General features: G+C 42.4%; 1 protein-coding gene across 3 annotated transcripts in view; it reads left to right on the top strand.

Annotated features, from left to right (window-relative positions):
- The window catches only part of LOC124789689 (septin-2), a 349,469-nt gene that overhangs the window by 126,175 nt on the left and 202,509 nt on the right, over window positions 1-20,785 (top strand). The window contains exon 1 of one of the 3 annotated variants that reach the window (XM_047257141.1): window positions 9,984-10,052. The exons of the other annotated variants lie outside the window; for them this stretch is intronic. Within the exon in view, the coding sequence (XP_047113097.1) occupies window positions 9,996-10,052 (57 nt within the window). The 5' untranslated portion in view covers window positions 9,984-9,995. Of the gene's footprint in view, window positions 1-9,983; window positions 10,053-20,785 lie in introns of those variants that run through there. 3 annotated transcript variants of the gene reach the window in all.

Here is a 20,785-nt window from a genome sequence, read left to right as displayed (position 1 = left end):
AACACGGCAACCGGCAGGCTTGGCTAGCGCCTGCATTTATGATCAAGCGTGCATTTCTCATGGTGTTTCCATATTTTTAACGACTCCCTGTAGGCGACGGTATTTACACGCTGTAACTGTTCCCTTCGGTAACTTATTACACAACGTGATAAAGTTGGGACAAATTGCAGATATGTCACTTTAAAGCTAATGTTAATTCATTCCGAAAACCTTATTACGCAACCGTAAATATTAAACAAAACTACAAAATCAGATAAAGAATAATTGAATAATTCTAACAGCATAAAGTTGGGATATTAATCCCAATTTAATTGACGTAAAAAAAGAATAAAAAACTTTTACGGAGTTACTGGGCCCGTTGCAACTTTAAATTATTTTGTTTTTTGTACGGAGATAATACTATAATCCGGATGGAGACGGTTGTCAGGCCGCGCCCGCAGGTGGTCTTCGCGGGGCGCTGCGAGACGACACACGAGGAGAAACGTTCCAAGCTGACTGGCAAGAGGTAACGAGCGGTCAGCGCTATGTGAAGCTCAATCTTAATCATTTATCGCTGGTACTCGATAAGTGCGCGTAGAGCTCCTGCATGCTAGTGCAACATACTCTGCAGGTGAGAAGCAAAGGCTGATGTCTGAAGGACTCTGAAATATGGTGCCCCTGTGGTGTTTGGAACACTCCAAATCTTCATTTCTTCAGGATTCTATTCCGATGGCATCCGTGGTTGGTAGAAAGCTATTAAAGGACACGAGTAGGCTTATTTTCTATCTCAAGGAAGTTACTTTCAACGTCAGTTGCTAATTACCTGCGTAAATAATAGTCTAAGATGGACACTGTGGTGGAAGAAAATGTAGGCCGGTGCATCCAGGTAATCGCAGGCGGTAACCTATTTCAACAAATTCTAAATGACTGCTTAGCTAAAAGTGTCTTTTTCATCACAAAATACCAAATTATTGTTAGCTGCATATATTATGGCAACTATTAAACCTGTAACAGAGGCGTATTGTAATTTGACTGTCAAAATGATACAACAATATATAAAGAAGAATAGATTACTATTCATCCTATAGGTGATTGGTGAGCAAACGTGTGTTCGAATAGGTTTTCAATTTGCACTGTAACGCATGGCGGCGATTCTTATCAAAGGTCTCTCAGGAATTGTATGGCAACCACATTTACTTTCATTGCTTCAAATTTTGAGATATATATGGGTTTCTTCTACCTTGTAACTACAGTATTAGCAGCAGAGAATTATCCATTATTCTCCGGAAAACTGAAACATTTGTGGTTTTAGGAACCGAGTCGGCGAACTATTCGACACACCAAAATGAATCATACAAGATTTTAGACGCAGCACCAGACCTTCCGTCTTTTGTCAGGTGTATTCATGTCTGTCAGACCACCACAACGAGTGAATGTTGCCAAAATCATTGTGATAGAGCGCTCGATTTGGTGGGTAGCAATAATTATGACACTTTCTGTTACAGTTACGTGTAACGATAAACCCGACAGTTCGGCTGTAAATTGGAACTTAACTCCTCACCAGCTTTGTTCTATCCGGCACTGGCTTGCTGAACGACCACCGTTGTATCTTAAACCTGTGTTTTCTGTGGACGACAGCGTTCGCGGAGCATGTCACCAGCTACGCAGTCTGAAATCGGAGCCGCGCTACTTCCCTTACAGTAACTTCTCGGCTGACGCAAGGAGGTTGATTAGATCCGGTTATCTCTATATGTATGGCCAACAAACAATCCTACCGAGCGCGCACACACGCCATCGCATGCTGAATTATCGTAGGATCAGCCCGTTGTCTTTTCAGCAGACTTCTGACCGTTATCGGCAAGCTAAAGAATGGCTAGACCGTAAGCAAAAGAAAATAAAAAACAATTCTCATGCGAGGAAGCGACATTTCCCGTAGTCCTACTTGCTGCCCTTGCCCATTACGGTGTATATCCTTCCACGTTTGATAATGTGAGCACATGGCGGCAACATTAATGCATTTTCCGACTCGAATCGTTTACAGACTTAGTGATGGTGTATACGTGTATGATACTACTTCTACATTGGACTATTCTTTCGACGTGTTACACTTTTTGATCAATGTACTTCCCGCATTTCTGCTGGAAGGTAAGAGGGTACGGAGCCCCCTTGCGTCGTTCGGTCACGTGACCAGGTGCTAGCTGCTATTGCTCCACTGCTTTCAGTGCACTTTCCACTGGGTGACCGTTCCGTCCTGAGCCTAAATATTTCCGGGCCTACTTCCGTTACAGTTAAACAGCACTCGCTGTGACAAAACACTCCGCAGCTATTCTCGGCGCCGCTGTTTCCTCTCGCACACTGCAGACACTAACATCGACTTCCTGTGGCCGACGGGCCGTGCTAGCACCATACGTGCAGATACATTATACGAATTCGCCGTTTCATTGTATTACAGTTTCTACGCAGTTCAGGTACAATTTGAGAGTAGTATATATATATATAATTTCTCGCGCTGTAAGAAATCAGTGATCCTTACGTACATTGTTGGGTACACCATTATTGTTGGTAAGGCGGGTGCCAGGTTGAGATTCATTGGGAGAGTCCTTAGAAAATGTAGTCCATCAACAAAGGAGGTGGCTTACAAAACACTCGTTCGACCTATACTTGACTATTGCTCTTCAGTGTGGGATCCGTACCAGGTCGGGTTGACAGAGGAGATAAAGATCCAAATAAGAGCGGCACGTTTCGTCAAAGCGTGATAGCGTTACGGAGATGTTTAGCAAACTCTAGTGGCAGACTCTGCAAGAGAGGCGCTCTGCATCGCGGTGTAGCTTGCTCGCCAGGTTTCGAGAGGGTGCGTTTCTGGATGAGGTGTCGAATATATTGCTTCCCCCTACTTATGCCATCCGAGGAGATCACGAATGTAAAATTAGAGAGATTCGAGCGCGCACGGAGGCTTTTAGACAGTCGTTCTTCCCGCGAACCATACGCGGCTGGAACAGGAAAGGGAGGTAATGACAGTGGCACGTAAAGTGCCCTCCGCTACACACCGTTGGGTGGCATGCGGAGTATAAATGTAGATGTAGATTATTGCACATCATTTCAAATTTCTGATAATCTTGGCATAAAAAATATAATTCTACTTGGAATGATTGCACTACGAAGGAGTAACAACAGATTTTTTTATTTTTATTTTTTTATTTTTTTTTACTGTGTTGCCCTGTCTTTGTGACAATGACGTCATGTTTTCAACTGCTGCCGGCCACAACGTTCAAACAACTGCATTGTACCTGCTCGGCGAACGAGTGTCCAGCAATAATTAATAAAGGCGATGAAGATGTCAATCATGGTCACGTATAGGTCCGACTTCTCGAAGAGCCTGAAAAAACAAAACACGATGTGACATGAGACATGGAGTTAAATGTTTTAGTAAATAGATGTTTACTGTTCATTGAGTAAGTGTGAAGAACCACATGTGAAATGAAACTATACAGAACATATTATTATACTTGATCTTGTTTGAACGCGAATAACAATTGTCGATGCTGTGGCCAAAATTTGTCAATAACTAAGTTAGCAAAATAAAATTTTTCAAACACATTTCTTCAGTGAATACTTAGCATGTACGACTTACATTATCTGTTTTTACTCATTGTAGAATACAACAGTTTTACTCTTCCTACATTGCGGAAGGATCGTTGTATTATGCATGTGTCAGTTACACGATAAATTAGTCTAATCTAAAAGCCGTAAATTCAACTAAATACCTAGGTATTACAATTACGAACAATTGTAAAGAACATGAAGAAAATTTTGTGGGGAAGACTAACCAAAGGCTGCGTTTTATTGGCAGGACACTTAGAAAATGTAACAGATCTACTAAGGAGACTGCCTAACTACACTTGTCCGTCCTCTTTTGGAATACTGTTGCGCGGTGTGGGATTCTTACCAGATAGGACTGACTGAGTGCATCGAAAAAGTTCAAAGTAAGGCAGCACGTTTTGTATTATCGTGAAATATTGGAGAGAGTGTCACAGAAGTGATACAGTATTTGGGCTGGAAATCATTAAAAGAAAGGAGCTTTTCGTTGCGACGGAATCTTCTCACGAAATTCCAATCACCAACTTTCTCCTCCGAATGCGCAAATATCTTGTTGACGCCGACCTACATAGGGCGGAACGATCACCATGGTAAAATAAGGGAAATCAGAGCTCGTACGGAAAGATATAGGTGTTCATTCTTTTCGCGAGCTATACGAGATTGGAATAATAGAGAAATGTGAAGGTGGTTCGATGAACCCTCTGCCAGGCACTTAAATGTGATTTGCAGAGTATCCATGTAAATCTAAAAGTCTATGTAACTTCGTACCAGGGTACGACTTACACTGGTGCATATATTCTGTCAAAACAAAATGTAGTACAACATTTCCAGTGTTGAGATGGCTGTATGGGCACGTTCCGAAAGCCAATAAATTAAAAAAATGGCGAAGTGAAATCCAGGAAGTCTCTTCGTGATGAAGAGACAAAGCTGCTATGAAATTGATCATTAAGGCACAATGCAGTGCACACAGTACAGTACGTGGCGTTCTGTGTAATCAAACAATGCCCCACGAAGCGCTGTGTTCAGCTATTGTTGGAAACTGCTGCGGGAATTTGATTCTGCTACAGATGGGGTATGCCTCGTAGCGAACTTGACAACAATACTTCGAAGAGGCAGATAAAGGAAGCCGGCTGGGCTCCCAAGAGCAGCTTTTTCCCGCCTTAGTCTGATCTTCAGTACAGCAGCATTCTCATTATTAGGGGAGGTAGAATAACTCACAAACGAAAGCCTTTGCTCCATAATCGAGAGTCTGGTGCTCCACTTTCTAAAAATCTAGACAGGATGATAACCACGACAATACCGTCTCAATGCGGTCAGCCACATGTGTTGCAATTAGCTAAAGAGAGTTTCTGTGGAATAGTGGGAATCACTTCTAGAAGTATATGAGAATTCTGTAATGAATAAAAACTCTGTACTGCACTATCCAGGGGAGGAGCAAGTGCACACGGTTGCCACCCCTCTGCCTTGGGGCACGCCTATGAGTGGAACGATGTTTACGTGTCTGCTCGAAGGGCTGCCAACTCTTAGCCGTGCGCGCAGTTGGCTAGCAGCTCAGGCATACATTACGATACGCAAGAAATAAGATTTCGTGAAAGCACGTTATACAGACGCTCATGTTCAAACACTCCTTATATAACTTATTTCTCATTGACACACAACACCAGACGTCGCCATGCCGCTGGATCTCTGAAGTTGCTGGCGGTCGTAACCATATGTAACGATCACAGCTTCGGAAAGCAAATTATACACATATCAAAAAAAGTTTTGCATCACCTCAGTTCTGAGAGTTCCGGAATCTGCACAGAATACTGGAATAGAGATCAACATAAGCATCATTTCCGCACCTTTTATTGCTCATGAAAACCACACATTGCATGCTGTACCACCATACAGCGAGACCTTCAGAGGTGGTGGTACAGATTGCTTTACACACCGGTACCTCTAATACCCAGTAGCACGTCCTCTTGCAATGATGCATGCCTGTATTCGTCGTGGTATACTATCCACAAGTTGATCAAGGCACTGTTGGTCCAGATTGCCCCACTCCTCAACAGCGATTCGGCGTAGATCCCTCAGAGTGGTTGGTAGGTCACGTTGTTCATAAACGACCCTTTTCAATCCATCTCAGGCATGTTCGATAGGATTCATGTCCGGAGAACATGCCGGCCACTCTAGTCGAGCGATGTCGTTATCCTGAAATAAGTCATTCACAAGTTGTGCACCATGGGGGCTTGAATTGTCGTCCATGAAGACGAATGCCTCGTCAATATGCTGCCGATACAGTTGCACTATTGGTCGGATGATGGCATTCACGTATCGTACAGCCGTTACGGCACCTTCCATGGCAACCAGCGGCGTACGTCGGCTCCAAATAATGTCTCCTCAAAACAGCAGGGAACCTCCACCTTGCTGCATTCGCTGGAGGGTGTGTCTAAGGCGTTCATCCTGACCGGGTTGCCTCCAAACACGTCTCCGACGATTGTCTGGTTGAACGCATATGCAACACTCATCGGTGAAGAGAACGTAATGCCAATCCTGAGAGGTCCATTCGGCATATTGTTGGGCCCATGTGTACCGCCCTGCATGGTGTCGTGATTGCAAAGATGGACCTCGGCATGAACGTCGGGAGTGAAGTTGCGCAGCATGCAGCCTATTGTGCACAATTTGAGTCGCAACACGACGTCCTGTGGTTGCACGAAAAGCATTATTCAACAATGTGGCGTTGCTGTCAGGATTCCTCCGAGCCATAGCCCGTAGCTATCGGTTATCCACCGCAGTAGTAACCCTTGGGCGGCCTGAGCGAGGCATGTCATCGACAGATCATGTTCTCTGTATCTCCACCATGTCTGAACAACATAGATTTGGTTCACTCCGACACGCCTGGACACTTCCCTTGTTGAGAACCGTTCCTGGCACAAAGTAACATGCGGACGCGATCGAACCGTGGCATTGACCGTCTACGCAAGGTTGAACTACAGACAACACGAACCGTGTACCTTCTCCCTGGTGGAATGACTGGAATTGATCGGCTGTCAGACCCCGTCCGTCTAATAGGCGCTGCTCATGCATGGTTTCTTACATCTTTGGGCGGATTTAGTCACATCTCTGAACAGTCAAAGTGACTGTGTCTGTGATACAATATTTACAGTCAACGTCTGTGTTCCAGAGCTCTGGGAACCGGGGTGATGCTAAACTTTATTTGATGTGTTTAGTTACATTGCGAGTTAATACACGGTGCCGACTTGTCCCAGTGAGTTAAAATAAAATTTCCTGGGAGGTGACGGAATGCCCTTCCGGAGATTTCGGCCGAAATTGAGCACTGCAATGGACATGCTTACGTATTCAATGGACATGCTCACGTATTCCACCGGCCGCTAACAATTAGAAGCACTGCAAAGTTAAACTCATGTTATAATCTAAACTGGGAATTATTGTCCCATAAGCGGGCACCTTAGGACACTGGGAAGTCTACTCGTAACTTTACTCTTCCCACCAGAAGCTGAAATTTGGCTCTTAGGTAGGCTCACGAGGCATTATGACTGACTGCAGCCTGGTGGTTTTGCGGACACGTGAGTGGTAAGGCACGCTTACAGGCGTGAGCAGAGCAGAGAAAAGTAGAAGGTTTTGTAGCGACGATACGAGCCGCAAATGGGGAACTCCATTGACCTCCAATTCACGACACCGCACGAGAATTTGCGAACACGCTCTCCAAAGTATGTCCTGGCGAAATGCTTCCACATTTCCCCGATCCTACTTGAAGTCATCAACCTTAGAATATTTTCTTGTCGGTCGCATTGTCGCCTTCTTTGTTTGTTGTTGGACGTAATGTTGACACGCATTGTGGTCTCCCAGACTGCGCCTCGTAAACTATGTACCTGTTTTCTTCAGTGCAGTACAATATGTGCTCGCAGAAATATGTCTATTTTAACGACAGTTTGCTAAAATTGTTAGTGGTGGATGGAGCAAGATGCCAGTGATACAGATCAAGAACCAGACGAAGAAGCCTACGACTATACAGTTGTCAGTGATCACATTTCTGCTAACGAACAAGGAAATTATTCAGAGGAAAAATTTCAGGGTGATGGTGTTGGCACCTTCCTCTTTCTTTAATAAAATACTTAGTGTCAGTTAAAATCAAATGTGTTGAGAGTGGTGGTGATGAGAAATGAAAATCCCAGCATTAAATGTCAATTTTGCAAACTTTATTTTTGTACCTATGGATTCCAATTTTTATGTGCACGTTTAAACCTGGGAATTCAGTTTTTTGTGAAAATTAACTTGCAGCAGAGAGACTATAATTTTTCAGAATGTAAAATTTAGATCTATTAACAGTTCTTTTCTGTGTACTGTTTAAATAACCGCAAAAAAGTGATTTTGTGACATTAAAAGTAAAATACAGCACGCTCTATCAACAAGGATTATTTTAACAACACTTAAATCATTGTAAAAATAAATCTTATATACGTTAAATTAAAATCTCCGTATGATTTATGCTTTAAATCTCGGTTTAAACAGAAGTGTCCAAGAGACATCGCCTCGTAGTATACGATACAGAAAAGTCTCCTTGTGAGTTGCGGGTTAGTGTTGCAAGCATCTATGGATGTGGTTTAAAGGCGGGACGAGCAGGCGACGGGATGATGGATGTCTACGTCTCGTTACAGTACACGGACGAAGGCGGGCTAGTGCAGTGTTACGGAAGGGCCCCCATCACGGGGGCAAAGGGAGTCCGCGACCGCCACCGCACCTCCCCTCTAACTCTCAGGGGAAGGAAAAGAATGTAGGGTAGTCAAGTGCTTTTTTCTTTTTTGTTCAAGAAAATTATTTAAAAGTCGGTATTACGCAGGTTTTTGAACAGGATCTGCACCGGGACTACTGCTATTACTAATTCTACTAGTAAGTCATCATTAGTCTTCCAAAATACTAAAAATACTCCATAATCCCAGGTCTAGGCTCTCCCATACAAACTATCGTATGGGCGCCATTGGTATTATGCCCACAGAAAAAGTATAAGACTATTTCGAACACCGTGTGAAACGTGAAAGGTCTCTGTTGGATTCCTTTCACGTTAATTTTTTAAAACTGTTGTCATTTACGGCATACATTCCACTTCTAAATTTACTGTGGTGTTTCTGACTATCTGGGAGGAGACTGAGCAGTGGAAAGTGTTACTTTTACACATAATCAAGAACGATCTGTCACACTACTACACTTTAAAACACAGTTTATATGTAATTCATGTCACACAGTCTCATACGGAACCTACATCCGCTTTCTTTTATATACTGTATATGATAAGATACTGTCATCCCCATTCCCTTCTGTGTGAAAAGATGAATGAGCAAATGTATTTATAGTTGCATGCTTGATGGTAGCAGACAAGCATGTTTGCTAGAGAACAGTAGGACCAACGTCGGAACAGGTAGCTTACCCTCTGTAGTTTGCGACAAGCTCATGCCCTGCCGTTAATGTGCACGTACGTGACCAGTGACTCGTCAGTTCAATGGTAGCGTTGTAGCATCCAAGCTAATCTGTGTGTACTCTCATGTGCAGTGAGCAAGGATAGTTGGGTGCTGCGGCGGCTTCTCTGCTGCAGTGTGCAGTGTAAGGAGATAGTACTGGACAGGACAGCTGCTTACTGGGTCCTCTGGGCATTGCATTTGAAGGAAATGAGGTATTATTACGGCAGAAGCAAGCAATACAAATATTGAGGTCAAGCGCACGGTCAGATTCCATTTGTGTGCTTTGACCCATTACATCCTATTTGACGGCCTGTTATGAAATATCTGTGGTTGTCTTAGTAACTTGTGTAAACTATGCCCTTTACTCAATATGACGTCATGGGTCAAAGCGGACGGGTGGAATCGAACCTTGCACCATTCCCTAATAGTGTGTGAAGCTTATACCTTTAGCGTTACACAGGACTAGCTTGATGTCTCCTGGAAGTGGCCAAACTTTTGTGCGGTGTGCTTAGTCGTGACGGTCAAACTCGCCTTTAATAGGGCAGCCCGACTTTAATCCCAGCGAGATAAGAGCTGTCAATCCATCCCTGTCGGAATGGGGACAACATTCCTGAGTGGGTCGCCCTCCCTGCCAGATAAGCTGGGCTTCCTAAAGTACTGCTTGCTTCTCGCTTCCTGTGCAGTGGTCGAAGTCAGTTTCTGCGCGGCTTTGCCAGCGGCTGTCACACTTGCCTTCTCGTAAAGCCGCTGTTTGACAGTAAAAGCGCTATCGGTGGAGAAAAAAATGCGTGCGAAGGGCTTATCTGGTGGGTGGGGACGATAGCGTGGGCGCGTGGTAGGAGAAGAGATCTTACGGAGCGAGGGGCAGGAGAAAAGTGGGGGGGGGGGGGAGGGGCACGTAGGTGGGAGGCGCTGCTGTATGGCGGCTGCTGCCCCTGGTTCGCAGTCCAGCGCAGCGACATGCCCGCGGCCACCACCATGACGTCCGCCGGCGGCCGACACTTCAAAGTCACCTATGTGAGTACAGCACGCCGCCGCTTCAGAGGGACTGCCGCCTTGCTATGTCAGTTGTGGCGTTCGTACTGTAATGCTCCCAGGCCTTACACCATGACTTGCCAGTACTAAATGCTTGGTCTACAGCTTAGAGGAACGACTTTTACTGTTTACTTCTTGCGGTCAATACACCAATCCATTCCGGTAGTATTCGGTCTGTGCGCCTGAAGCGCCTCCCTACATTTCATGGGTATTGCACATATATCTCTTCCTTACAAATTCTATGGTTTTCATGGTTTACATCTACGTCTATCTTCCGCAAGCTACATTGTGGAGTGTCCGGAAGCTACTTGTGGCTCAATGACTTTTCCGCCTTCCTTATTCGAGGTGGCGCAATGGTTAGCACACTAGACTCGCATTCGGGAGGACGACGGTTCAATCCCGCGTCCGGCCATCCAGATTTAGGCTTTCCGTGATTTCCCTAAATCACTCCAGGCAAATGCCGGGATGGTTCCTTTGAAAGGGCACAGCCGACTTCCTTCCCCGTCCTTCCCTAATACGATGACCTCGATGTTTGGTCTTTCCCCAAAGAATCCAATCCAATCCGCCTTCCTTATTCCGTTTCCAAATAGTCCGTTCGAACGACGACTATCGGCAGACTTCTCGTCGTGGTTATTTCGCGAGACGAATGTGGTAGGAAGTAGTATGGTGCCAAATTCTTCTTGTAACGCATGCTCTCCGAATCACAACTGTAAATCTCTTCGTAATGCACAGTTTCGTCTTCTAGCGTATGCTCTAATGATTATTTCCGTAACGCCCTCGCGTTTACTAAACAATACGATGAGAAACGTACCTCTCTTAGATGGATATTTTCTCTCTCTCTCTCTCTCTCTCTCTCTCTCTCTCTCTCTCTCTCTCTCTCAATTCAAATCTGCAAGTCGCAGATGGATGACTACTACTGAAGAACCGATCGAACAGTGCATTATAAGCCACTTCTCCAGGAATGAACCGCATTTCTTTAAGACTCTTCCAAATAAACTCAGCCTTGAATCTGATTTTTCTATAACTAATTGTATTTAATTATATCCATTTAGGCCATCCTAGACGGTTACTACTACGTATTTCACGGAAGATACTAGTGATTCATCACCAATAGTGTACTCGAACAGTAACAGAACTCTGCACTTAATTATGAACAATAAGTTACATTTATTTTCTTTCAGCCCACAGGTGAACCTCAATGGTAAAAAGAGAGACGGTAATAGGTTTATCATGGAGCGAAACTTTCCACTAGTTGCCATACTCGTAAACACCACATATAAATGACTAGTAATGTGTAATTATAATGAAAAGTTTCTTCTAAAAAATCAGATTTTGCTTAGTGGTTTAAATCTCTTGTGCAACGAACATTTCACTGCTAATCCTTTGTTTCCTCAAAAATCGAATGGTACTGAGTAGGCTTCAGAAGCTCCTGAATAGACTGGTACATGAAGCTTAGCAAGATGAGCTAACTTTCTACTAGTTCTGTGGCGTTAAGGATGCGTATTCTAGACATTTAGCAATTGCTTTGGCCTGTTGATTTTCTCTGCGTTAGGTTTATTTGAACTGATACCATATTTCTTTTGTTACGTGTGGTATGTTTCATGCACTAAATTTTTTGGTTGTTTAACACCTAGTACACAGTAATTTTTTATCCATTGCGGTACAGTGCGAAATTATTTTATGGTACAAAAGTTCTGGGTCTGTCACAAAATGTTTTGTTTCGCATTGAAATCGCAGCTAGACATCTTAATCAATAACGGTGTGCTTGAATCTTTGTTGCCTTTGGATCGCCATTTTAGTTAACATTACATTTCAAGCCGTAATTCTGTTTTCCAGTCTTTCGGAGGTAGCGGAAGAAAAATCATTTCCCTCAATGCTAGTTCATGTCTACTCTTCCCAGAAAAGAACATTTTCGATGGCCCTCTTGTAGATGCAGCTTTGATCAGTTTTGAGTAGGAGTGAGACGGGTGTACCGCTTCGTTGCCGCTTAAAATCTCGGCTTTCCTTCATATCCAATCTCGCAAGTCGACAAAATCGTTAGTCTCTGGCGAATCGCGTAGCGATCACAGTTGTTAGATGCATTATCAGCTTTTTTTCTGTCTGAGACTTCTTAACCGTACGAGTGTGTGGTCGACGTTTATCTACCAATGTAATGACCGACATAGCCCCGGGAAAGGCGCCAGCCGATAGTGCCCCGGTATGTCAAGAACGGACCTTTCTTGTCTGTCGGCAATGGCTGCTAAATGTTTAATTGCATCGAGAGATTTTACGTTTCCTTTCACTGCCGTGTTTCATTGTGCTCGAGATTCCATGAAGCGGACAGCACTACCGTTGCTCATAAATGTGTTATCACATTAGAAGAAACTGGTATCGGATACATACATAGCTCGCGGCTTGTTGAATCGGCTATGGAAAAACTTGACGTTTATAGGAGTCATATAAAATACTAACAGAATTATCAAACTTGGTTTGAAACATGTCATCTGATTGTATAAACGAGTATGAAATTTAAGCTATATAAACTTGACAGAAAAGGATTTGTATATCACACTGCAATATTTATTCTGCCCCATGTATTCATCAATCCAACAAAAGGTCTCGACAGACCTTTAAAACTTATTCTGAAATAATAATGTTGTTTTGCTATATATTCTTTGCACTTCGAGATAATGTTTCTGTTTTGCTGTATGTTCTTTGCAACTATTAGTTTTCAGGCGCCATCTTAGTTTAGAAAGTATGACAGTTTACAGTATGACAGTTTACATGTAATGTATTGCGACAGAGAAAGAAGCATGTGACCACTGGAGGTATTCTGTTTTAGTTGTTTTATTTTCACACGTAGATAACCGTTGAGTTATTTGCAAAAACCTCCCAAAACCATGTTCTGAAATAATAGTTTTGTTTCTTCAGTAGACAGTGCCTCCGCTGACGCCAAAGTCGCAACACTACACACACAGAAGTCCGCCCGATGCTAGAGGTTTAAACCCTCTCAACGCGTTGTGGATACAGACAGTGACGTAACAGTAAACGTGTTGCTTCATTCGAAACTTACTTTCCTCCTTCCAGGCACTGCTAGAAACAAATTTGACACATGCTCGCAAACACGAAATATAATTATTTCTATACGCAGATTTGAAGGCAAAGTTTTGTAGTAAATGCACTTACTAACATGTCTGAAGAATGTGAATTGAAAGGCTGTGGGTGTGCAGAAGTTAGGAAACAGGCGGCGTCTTGTTGGGCGTGTTCGGCGGCGTAGAGGAAACGACCTACGTGACGGCGACGAGCGCTTGCTGAAGACCGTGTGTGTGGGTGTGTGTGTGGTGTGTGTGTGTGTGTGTGTGTGTGTGTGTGTGTGTGTGTGTGTGTGTGTGTGTGTCGGCGGTCAGTCTTGCGCAAGGAGGTGAACTGTAACTAAAAGGTAGTGCTGGGCTGTTATGGCAACGCCGTACAGAAACTGGGCTGCACGTACAGTGCAATACTTCCAAATGCTGCCCACTGGAATTGATTGCCCTTCTTGCAGCGTATAGTGACTTCAGCTCAAGAACTGGCATTTGAGACTACAAATATTTTATAGAACACCTGTTGGAGACAAATTGATACACAAAAGCAGCTGAACTAAAAAAAATATTAAATCAGTCGGATGCTTTCGTTCAGGTTGTATGCATTACGAACACTTTATAAAAGTACCTTAGATAGCTCGAAGATATGTAAAGACTATATAGTCCTCAGTTTGGTGCAATTCCCGCTGTCACAGGCAGACGTCTTCTATTCTAATTTCCTAAGTTCATTTCTCAACCATCTGGGGTACTGAAAAATTGAAGTTCCCACGTCTAGGACATGACGATTTCTTGGATTTTATTAGTTTTGCAAGCGAAAGATGTGAAAGAATGTAGTTCCGGTTGGACTGCGTTTTGTCTCTGTTAAACAGCGATTTGGGTTCTCTTAAGAGCGTTGGTATGATGTTACCCTAGACGGTTAGTCAGTACACGACGGCTGAATGCATCCTAGGAGGACGAACTTCACGCCTTTGTGTCATTGTGTCAGTCATACAAGCCTCTCGGGTCTGTCTAAATAGGGAGCAGCGCTAGATTCCACAGAGCCGTCGGAAACCAATCTCCAGTCACGGAACACTGTATGTACTGATACATAACTCAATCCTGAAAAAGTGAATCTGTGGCGTTAGTCAAACTTTATGTACTTCAAAAGTTGATTAGGGAAACAAGCGAATGAGTTTTGTAATTGGATTATTGATGTCAGTAGATGCACATTGGCGCATTTTATCGTTGTCACGCAGACAAGTCTGTCAAGGCTAGGAGTACCGATGGTTTGCGATCAAGGATGAGGAGGGCTGCAGTTGCACGTTCCCTTCCATTCAGTTGCTCACCTTTTACGTGCCACAATGAACCTACTGTTTCTATCTTTTAACGCTGTTTCAACTTAATGAAGTTGTGAGGTATGGTTTGCCTATAAAAAAAGAAACGTAAGTGGATGCGTTGTTATCCAGGTTACTTTATCCCGCATTAAGCTGTGTAAGAGCTGATATGGGCTTGGATTTAATACTTTTCGAGCAATGGATCTAGCTATTTGGACTTCATAGCAACATTAAAATACCCAATGGCTTTCTCATTCAAAGGGTTTTGAACAAATCTTGAAGTGATATGCTTTGCGGTTAAGAATGCTGTAATATAGCGCTGCACTACAGATACAGAAAACCAGAGATCCCGAGATAAATAATTGTGAACGGGAATTAGTCAATTCACAGAAACGCTCACGAGCTTGAATTGTGAACCGTCAGCTGTTCTGGGGGCCGCTGCTGGCTTTTATATATGTCAAGGCAATATATAACAGTCTACATAACATAAGACTGAGCGTATCATGGAAGGAAAAGAAGAAAATGGTTTAACGTAGCGTCAGCGGTATGTCATTGGAGTCTAAGCACCAGCTCGAATTGCGCAAGGCAATCGGTCGCATCATTTTCAAAGTAACCAACCCGTCATTTGTCTGAAGCGTCGACTTCGACTGGTGTTACACAGTGTGTTTGTAAAATATCTCCCTAGTTTTAATGTGCCTTAGAATCTGTACAAAGTGACTTACACTATTCCAGTTTGTGGTGTTCAATTCATCAACTCTCCAAGTTCGGCTCATCTACAGTTAACAGGTCTGCTTGACCTTGAGACAGCATCAGTGCTGTTTTTTTTTTCCTCTTTTTCCCTCAGTTCAGCCCATGCGTGCGTGCAGTGCAGTGCAGTGTAGAGCAACAGCAACAATTTGTACTCCGCAACAGAAAGCGCCGTGTGTTACTTGGCTTGTGAAAACTGAGTCCGTTATAACAGTGTAACGTAATTTTAAACGTCAGTAAGGTGGTGAACCACCTAAGAAAAACTATCCGTCATTGGCTAAAGGCTGTAAAGGAAACCGGTAATGTTTTAAAAGCAAAATCACTAGGTAGACTGAGAACTTCTGAAGATGTTGAACAGATCCGTGTTTCGAGTGTTCGGAGACCGAAGAAGTCATTGGCCAGATGCAGTCTACAATTAGGAGTGCTTAAAGGTACTGTGTATGATGTGCGTAAAAGACTATGTTGCTAGCCTAGAAATTGCAACTGTTGCGGCCACCACAAAGCCCAGAATTAACCCCACTGGACTTTTTCTTTTGGAGCCACATAAAAAAATGTTGTGTACAGCAAAAAGATCAGAGACATCAATCACTTACGGGAAAGAATCGTCGCAGCGGTTGGGACAGTTATACCAGAAATGTTGCTGAATACGTGGCGAGAAGTGGAATTTCGTCTCGACGTGTGCAGGGCAACAAATGGATCCTACGTTGAAGTCTACTAACGTTAATCAATACTCTGAAGTAATTCTCTTTCATGATATGTACTCATTGATGTAATTTTTCATTAATTTTCCCATTAAATTTATACTTAAAACAGGGATTCTTTTTCAAACACCCTTGTGTATTTAAATGAGAGACTTACGTTGTATTCACCCGTACAGGGTGACTGTGTAAAATTACGAGGATATGAGTATCCATTTGAAAATGGTGCATCGCCAAAATCACCTTGTCGTGTGAAATTAATGAATGTGTTTGTAATATAGCCAAGATAGAAAATGGAATTTCCTTTATTCCTACTTCGTTTGGGTATACCCTGTGCAGGCTATTGCCTTGTAGTTCGCTGAAATAAATGAAAAGTAAGACGTCATAGGTTCATAATTGATTTCATTAGGTCCACTTGTTTTTGGTTCGGTAACTCCGACTCATTTTAATAAGCTGACGAATAGAAAAATAAAACTCTTAGTGTGAACATGTTTCTGACTTGCGTACCTGAACCAAGATTCCAGATTTGAATTTTCCAAGGTCACGTTTCCAATCATTTCAGGTGCGTAGTTCGTGCCGACAGGCCACTGATATCTTAAGCATTCCTTGCTAGCTATTAAGTTTCGTAATATTAGGAAAATTATTATGCCGTTTGTGTGATTAACACTAACCAAATTTTCCGTGGGTGCTTGGCAGAGCAAAAGAGAAATAAACAGGGAACATATTCCTACCGTTCTGCAAAACGTATTTTCATCTGCTTGCGCACTGGCCATCATTTTCTTAGGCCACTGTCAGGTGACAACTGAATGTCGCAAGGAATGATTTGAGACTTATGTTCCGTTCTATGGAGGCTTATAACGATATTACTTACGGAAAACATACAAAATACGTAAAAAAAAGGTAGTTTACAAAGGAAAGATTACATTTTTACGTCGTTCCTAACAGTTAATAAATAAAGTTGAATTTAACAATTGTAGTTTATTATTTATATGAGTAAAACTTAACAGAGGGGAGAAACGAAACAGTTCGGTCGTGCATTCATTGCCAAACGTTTACTGATTCTCAGAATTTCCAGTAGAGTTATGATTCTTTTCTGCTTAATAGTGTCTGAAGTGTCGCATCTACTTAATATAGGTGGGTTTCTGTTATAAGATGGCCCTCAAAGGGTGAATGTCTTTCCGAGTTGTCAGGTTGTTCTACATTCTTGAACTAACCGCCACAGCTCGTCCTCAGTGACGAACACACAGTTTTTCACTGTGGTTACGTGTGGCTTTATACACAGCACTCTGTGGCAAAGGTTGCAAGTTGTGTTTACTGTTGAATAAAAATTTTGATATTCCGTTGATGCAAAACTCATGTCTGTAGTTGTGAGACTTCAAATGTTCTGCGAGATTATCTGAAATGTTGCTAACATACGGGACTGGTGCAACAGTTTCTGATTCCTGTTGGAATTTTCTTTTTCCTCTTCTTTCAAATTACGTTTGTTAATGTAGTGCCCCTAATAATATTAGATTACGACCTTGAATTCAATTTTTATTTTTTCATCTATTATTAAATATAACAATAACCACATAAACAATACTTTCCATTTTTAGTTCATATTTAACTGGTTTATTGCAGCATGACGAATGTAATACGTTCCGTTCTATACACTCTGAACGTCATAAGTTTTGTATCTCCTGTATAAATTATGTCTGAATCAGTTGCACGTCATTTTATCTGTATTTGAGATATTCAATTGACGCCTGACAACGGCGAAAAAAGCCTAAAGCAATTCCGTGGCCAAATAAAAATAACATATTTTGCTAAACATCAGGAAAGTGTTTTCTGTTTCATATTGTTGTTATTTTTATTGCTTTCGACATCGTCGTCATTATTATTTACGTTTTGGCATGTCATAACTGAACTATTATTATACTGGCGATATTCTTTTTAAGATTTTGGAGGTTGTTGACGTATTCTACATGTGTGGTCGAGTGTCATCGGCCAAACAGGTACAAAAGAATTAATACAATAACCAATGAAAGAGAGACACTGATAAGAATCCTGACTCTGCACCCCTGAAAAATTTGCGAGTTGTTTAGGAGCCCTGGTTGATAACGAGACTAGCGCACGTCAGAAAGGCTTCGAAAATGTTCGGCAGGTTGAGTGAGTAATGGGAAGAAAATGCCTGTGAACATCTGTCATAACTCTGTGGATAGCCGTCCTAGAAGAGAGACTGCGATGGGACTTAACTGCTAAGGTCATCAGTCCCTAAGCTTACACACTACTTAAACTAAATTATCCTAAGGAGAAACACGCACATCCATGCCCGAGGGAGGACTCGAACCTCCCCCGGAGGTATACAGTCATTACTGTACGTGTATGCACAGGCGCATGTGCCGCGGTAATGTAGAGACAAAGCACGCGCGTCACATGAAAGTGGTGTGCGCGTTGGCGCCGACGCTAGCGTGGAACACTTGAGCCGGTGGAGTGTGAGGGGAGCGGCCGGCGCTGCCGCCTTCTGGGAAGCGCGCCGCCCACGGCCGCGCTAATTCGCCGCACAGCAGCCTAACGAGCCGCGAGTCGCGTGCTGAGGGTCAGCTTCCGCCGCCCACGGGGCGCCCACCACGTGCCGCCCTGTATAGAGACCCTTCTCAAAGAGCAACTTCGTCTCATGCGACTGCTCGCCACAAGTGAGTCTACTGCAGCGCTCCTGGCGTTTTACTCCTGTACTGAGTCTGACCTCTCAAGAGTTGTGCTTGATAACGTGCAAAAACGCAGTATAAGAACCCGTGGCCATTTTGCGCTTCAAATTTCACGTGTCTAAGGCCGGTATTACAATATCAAATTTCTTTGTCAAATATCTTTGTCCAATATATTTGTCAAAGATATTTGATGGTATAATAGGGAACTTTGTCAAATGTCGTCCAATATTTGATCAAATCTAGAGCCTCGCTGTAGCTTTGATCAAGGAAGTCGCTTGTCTTCTGTTCACTGCAATGTGACATGTTACCACATGGAGCGCTGGCATCGCTGTATTCTGTCGTCTGTAGTGTTTTATTGCGGGTAAATACAATTGGTGTGTGCCGACAACTACAAAATTAATAGATATGTATGAAGCTGATGAAGCACTTTACAAGGTGAGGCACGCTGAATACAAAAATAGATTACGAAGATTGGAGACCTGACCTAACCTAACCTAACCCTCTCCTGTAGCAAGGAATCGGATTGTTACAGTGAGCCTGTCTTCTGTAGATGTAGCAGTTCTTAAGTGAACATTGTGCTTTGTGATATGAGTATACACTTCATTGAGCACATCCAGAAATGTATGCTCATCCATTCTTAAGTAATTGATGTACGACTTGACGTCCTCCACTATAAGCTCACGTAACAAGTTTTGTTGAATGCTTTTATCGTGTCGTCGTAAAACCCACAGCTTCACCCAGGTATGTTTCCTTTTTTTTCCCCGCTTCTCTTCCGCATATGCACACAGTGCAGTTGTGGTACATGCAACTGCTGCGTTAATAACAAGTTGTTGTCAGCCATCTTGAACTTTGACGAAAAATATGATGACAGTGTAATACCCCTTCTAGCGCTACGTCAAAGATCTTTGTCAAATATATTTGACGGAGTATTTGATCACATTTTTGATCAAATCTTTGACAAAGAAATTTGATAGTGTAATACCGGCCTAAGCCACACTTTTTATTGGATGAAATTGCTTCCTCGTTTCGATATATCTTTTTCAAAGGCTGAAATGAGTATATACGTGGTGTTATAAGTAATAGTTACGTTAGTGTCACAATGGATCTTATAAATTTGTGGAGGAATCTTACCACTAAAATAATCTTCATGTTAAAATACTGTTTACTGTACTGACATATTGGTTCATCACGTCTCACTTGCTGTGAACCATAGCCAAGTGCAACCTGATGGTGAAGATACATGGTCTTAACTCAAACTGGTCACAAGAGGGCGCTAGTCTAGTAGTACATCTACCAATTACCTAGACACTTCTACATAGAAATTAGAAAAAAAAATAAAAGGTAACGAAATAACTATGACTTGTACATTGTCAATTACATTTGTTCTAAAAGACTCGCATTGTAAAAGAGCTGAGTGAGTTACACATCACAAGACGATAGATGGTATTGCTTATGCAGACAAAATTCATCACGCATGTATATAGTAAATATAAAGCTCATGAGAGATTATGAGCTTCATATTTACTATATATGTACATGCTGAATTTTGCCTCCATAAGCAGTACTATCTATCGTTGTGTGAGGTGTGATTCATTTAGTGCTTTTACGGTGCAATTACTTGTAAGGCAAATGAAATTGACATAGCACTAGTCTTACTGTATTTTTTTTTTAAATTCAGAATGGATGTTTCACACACTCTTAAAACTGAGAGTAAAAAAAGTGTCATCCAAAAATTTCAGAACATCGACATTTACTTGGTCGCGAAAATATATACTTACAAACACATCAAACTGTTTTTAGATTGCAGTAAATACCGCTATTTTAGTTCATTAATTGTATCTTAATTTCCGTCCTAAATGTCAAATGACGTCGAAATTTTGTGTCGCTTTTGAGGCAGTTTTCATCAAAAACGTTTGTCTATTTACGTATTTATTTACGTATAGTGTTGGCTTTTTTGTCCGTGTGTTGTACAACGTAAATACCTTTTTTGTTTTGAGACCCACTCTAAGACAAGAAAACGACGCACCACGAAGAAATTATCCAAACGGTCCGGAAATCGGTAAATGTGACGTACACAAGCACACAAACAAATGATTACACTTTCAGAAAAATTGGATGATTTATTCAAGAGGAAGCGCTCCACAAATTGGCCGTTTTCGTCCACCTCTCGCCCTTATGCAAGCAGTTATTCCGTTTGGCACTGACTGACAG

The sequence above is a fragment of the Schistocerca piceifrons genome, chromosome 1 (genome assembly GCF_021461385.2).
Source record: "Schistocerca piceifrons isolate TAMUIC-IGC-003096 chromosome 1, iqSchPice1.1, whole genome shotgun sequence".
Classification (NCBI taxonomy): Eukaryota; Metazoa; Arthropoda; class Insecta; order Orthoptera; family Acrididae; genus Schistocerca; species Schistocerca piceifrons.
This window is presented reverse-complemented; position numbering and strand designations above follow the sequence as displayed.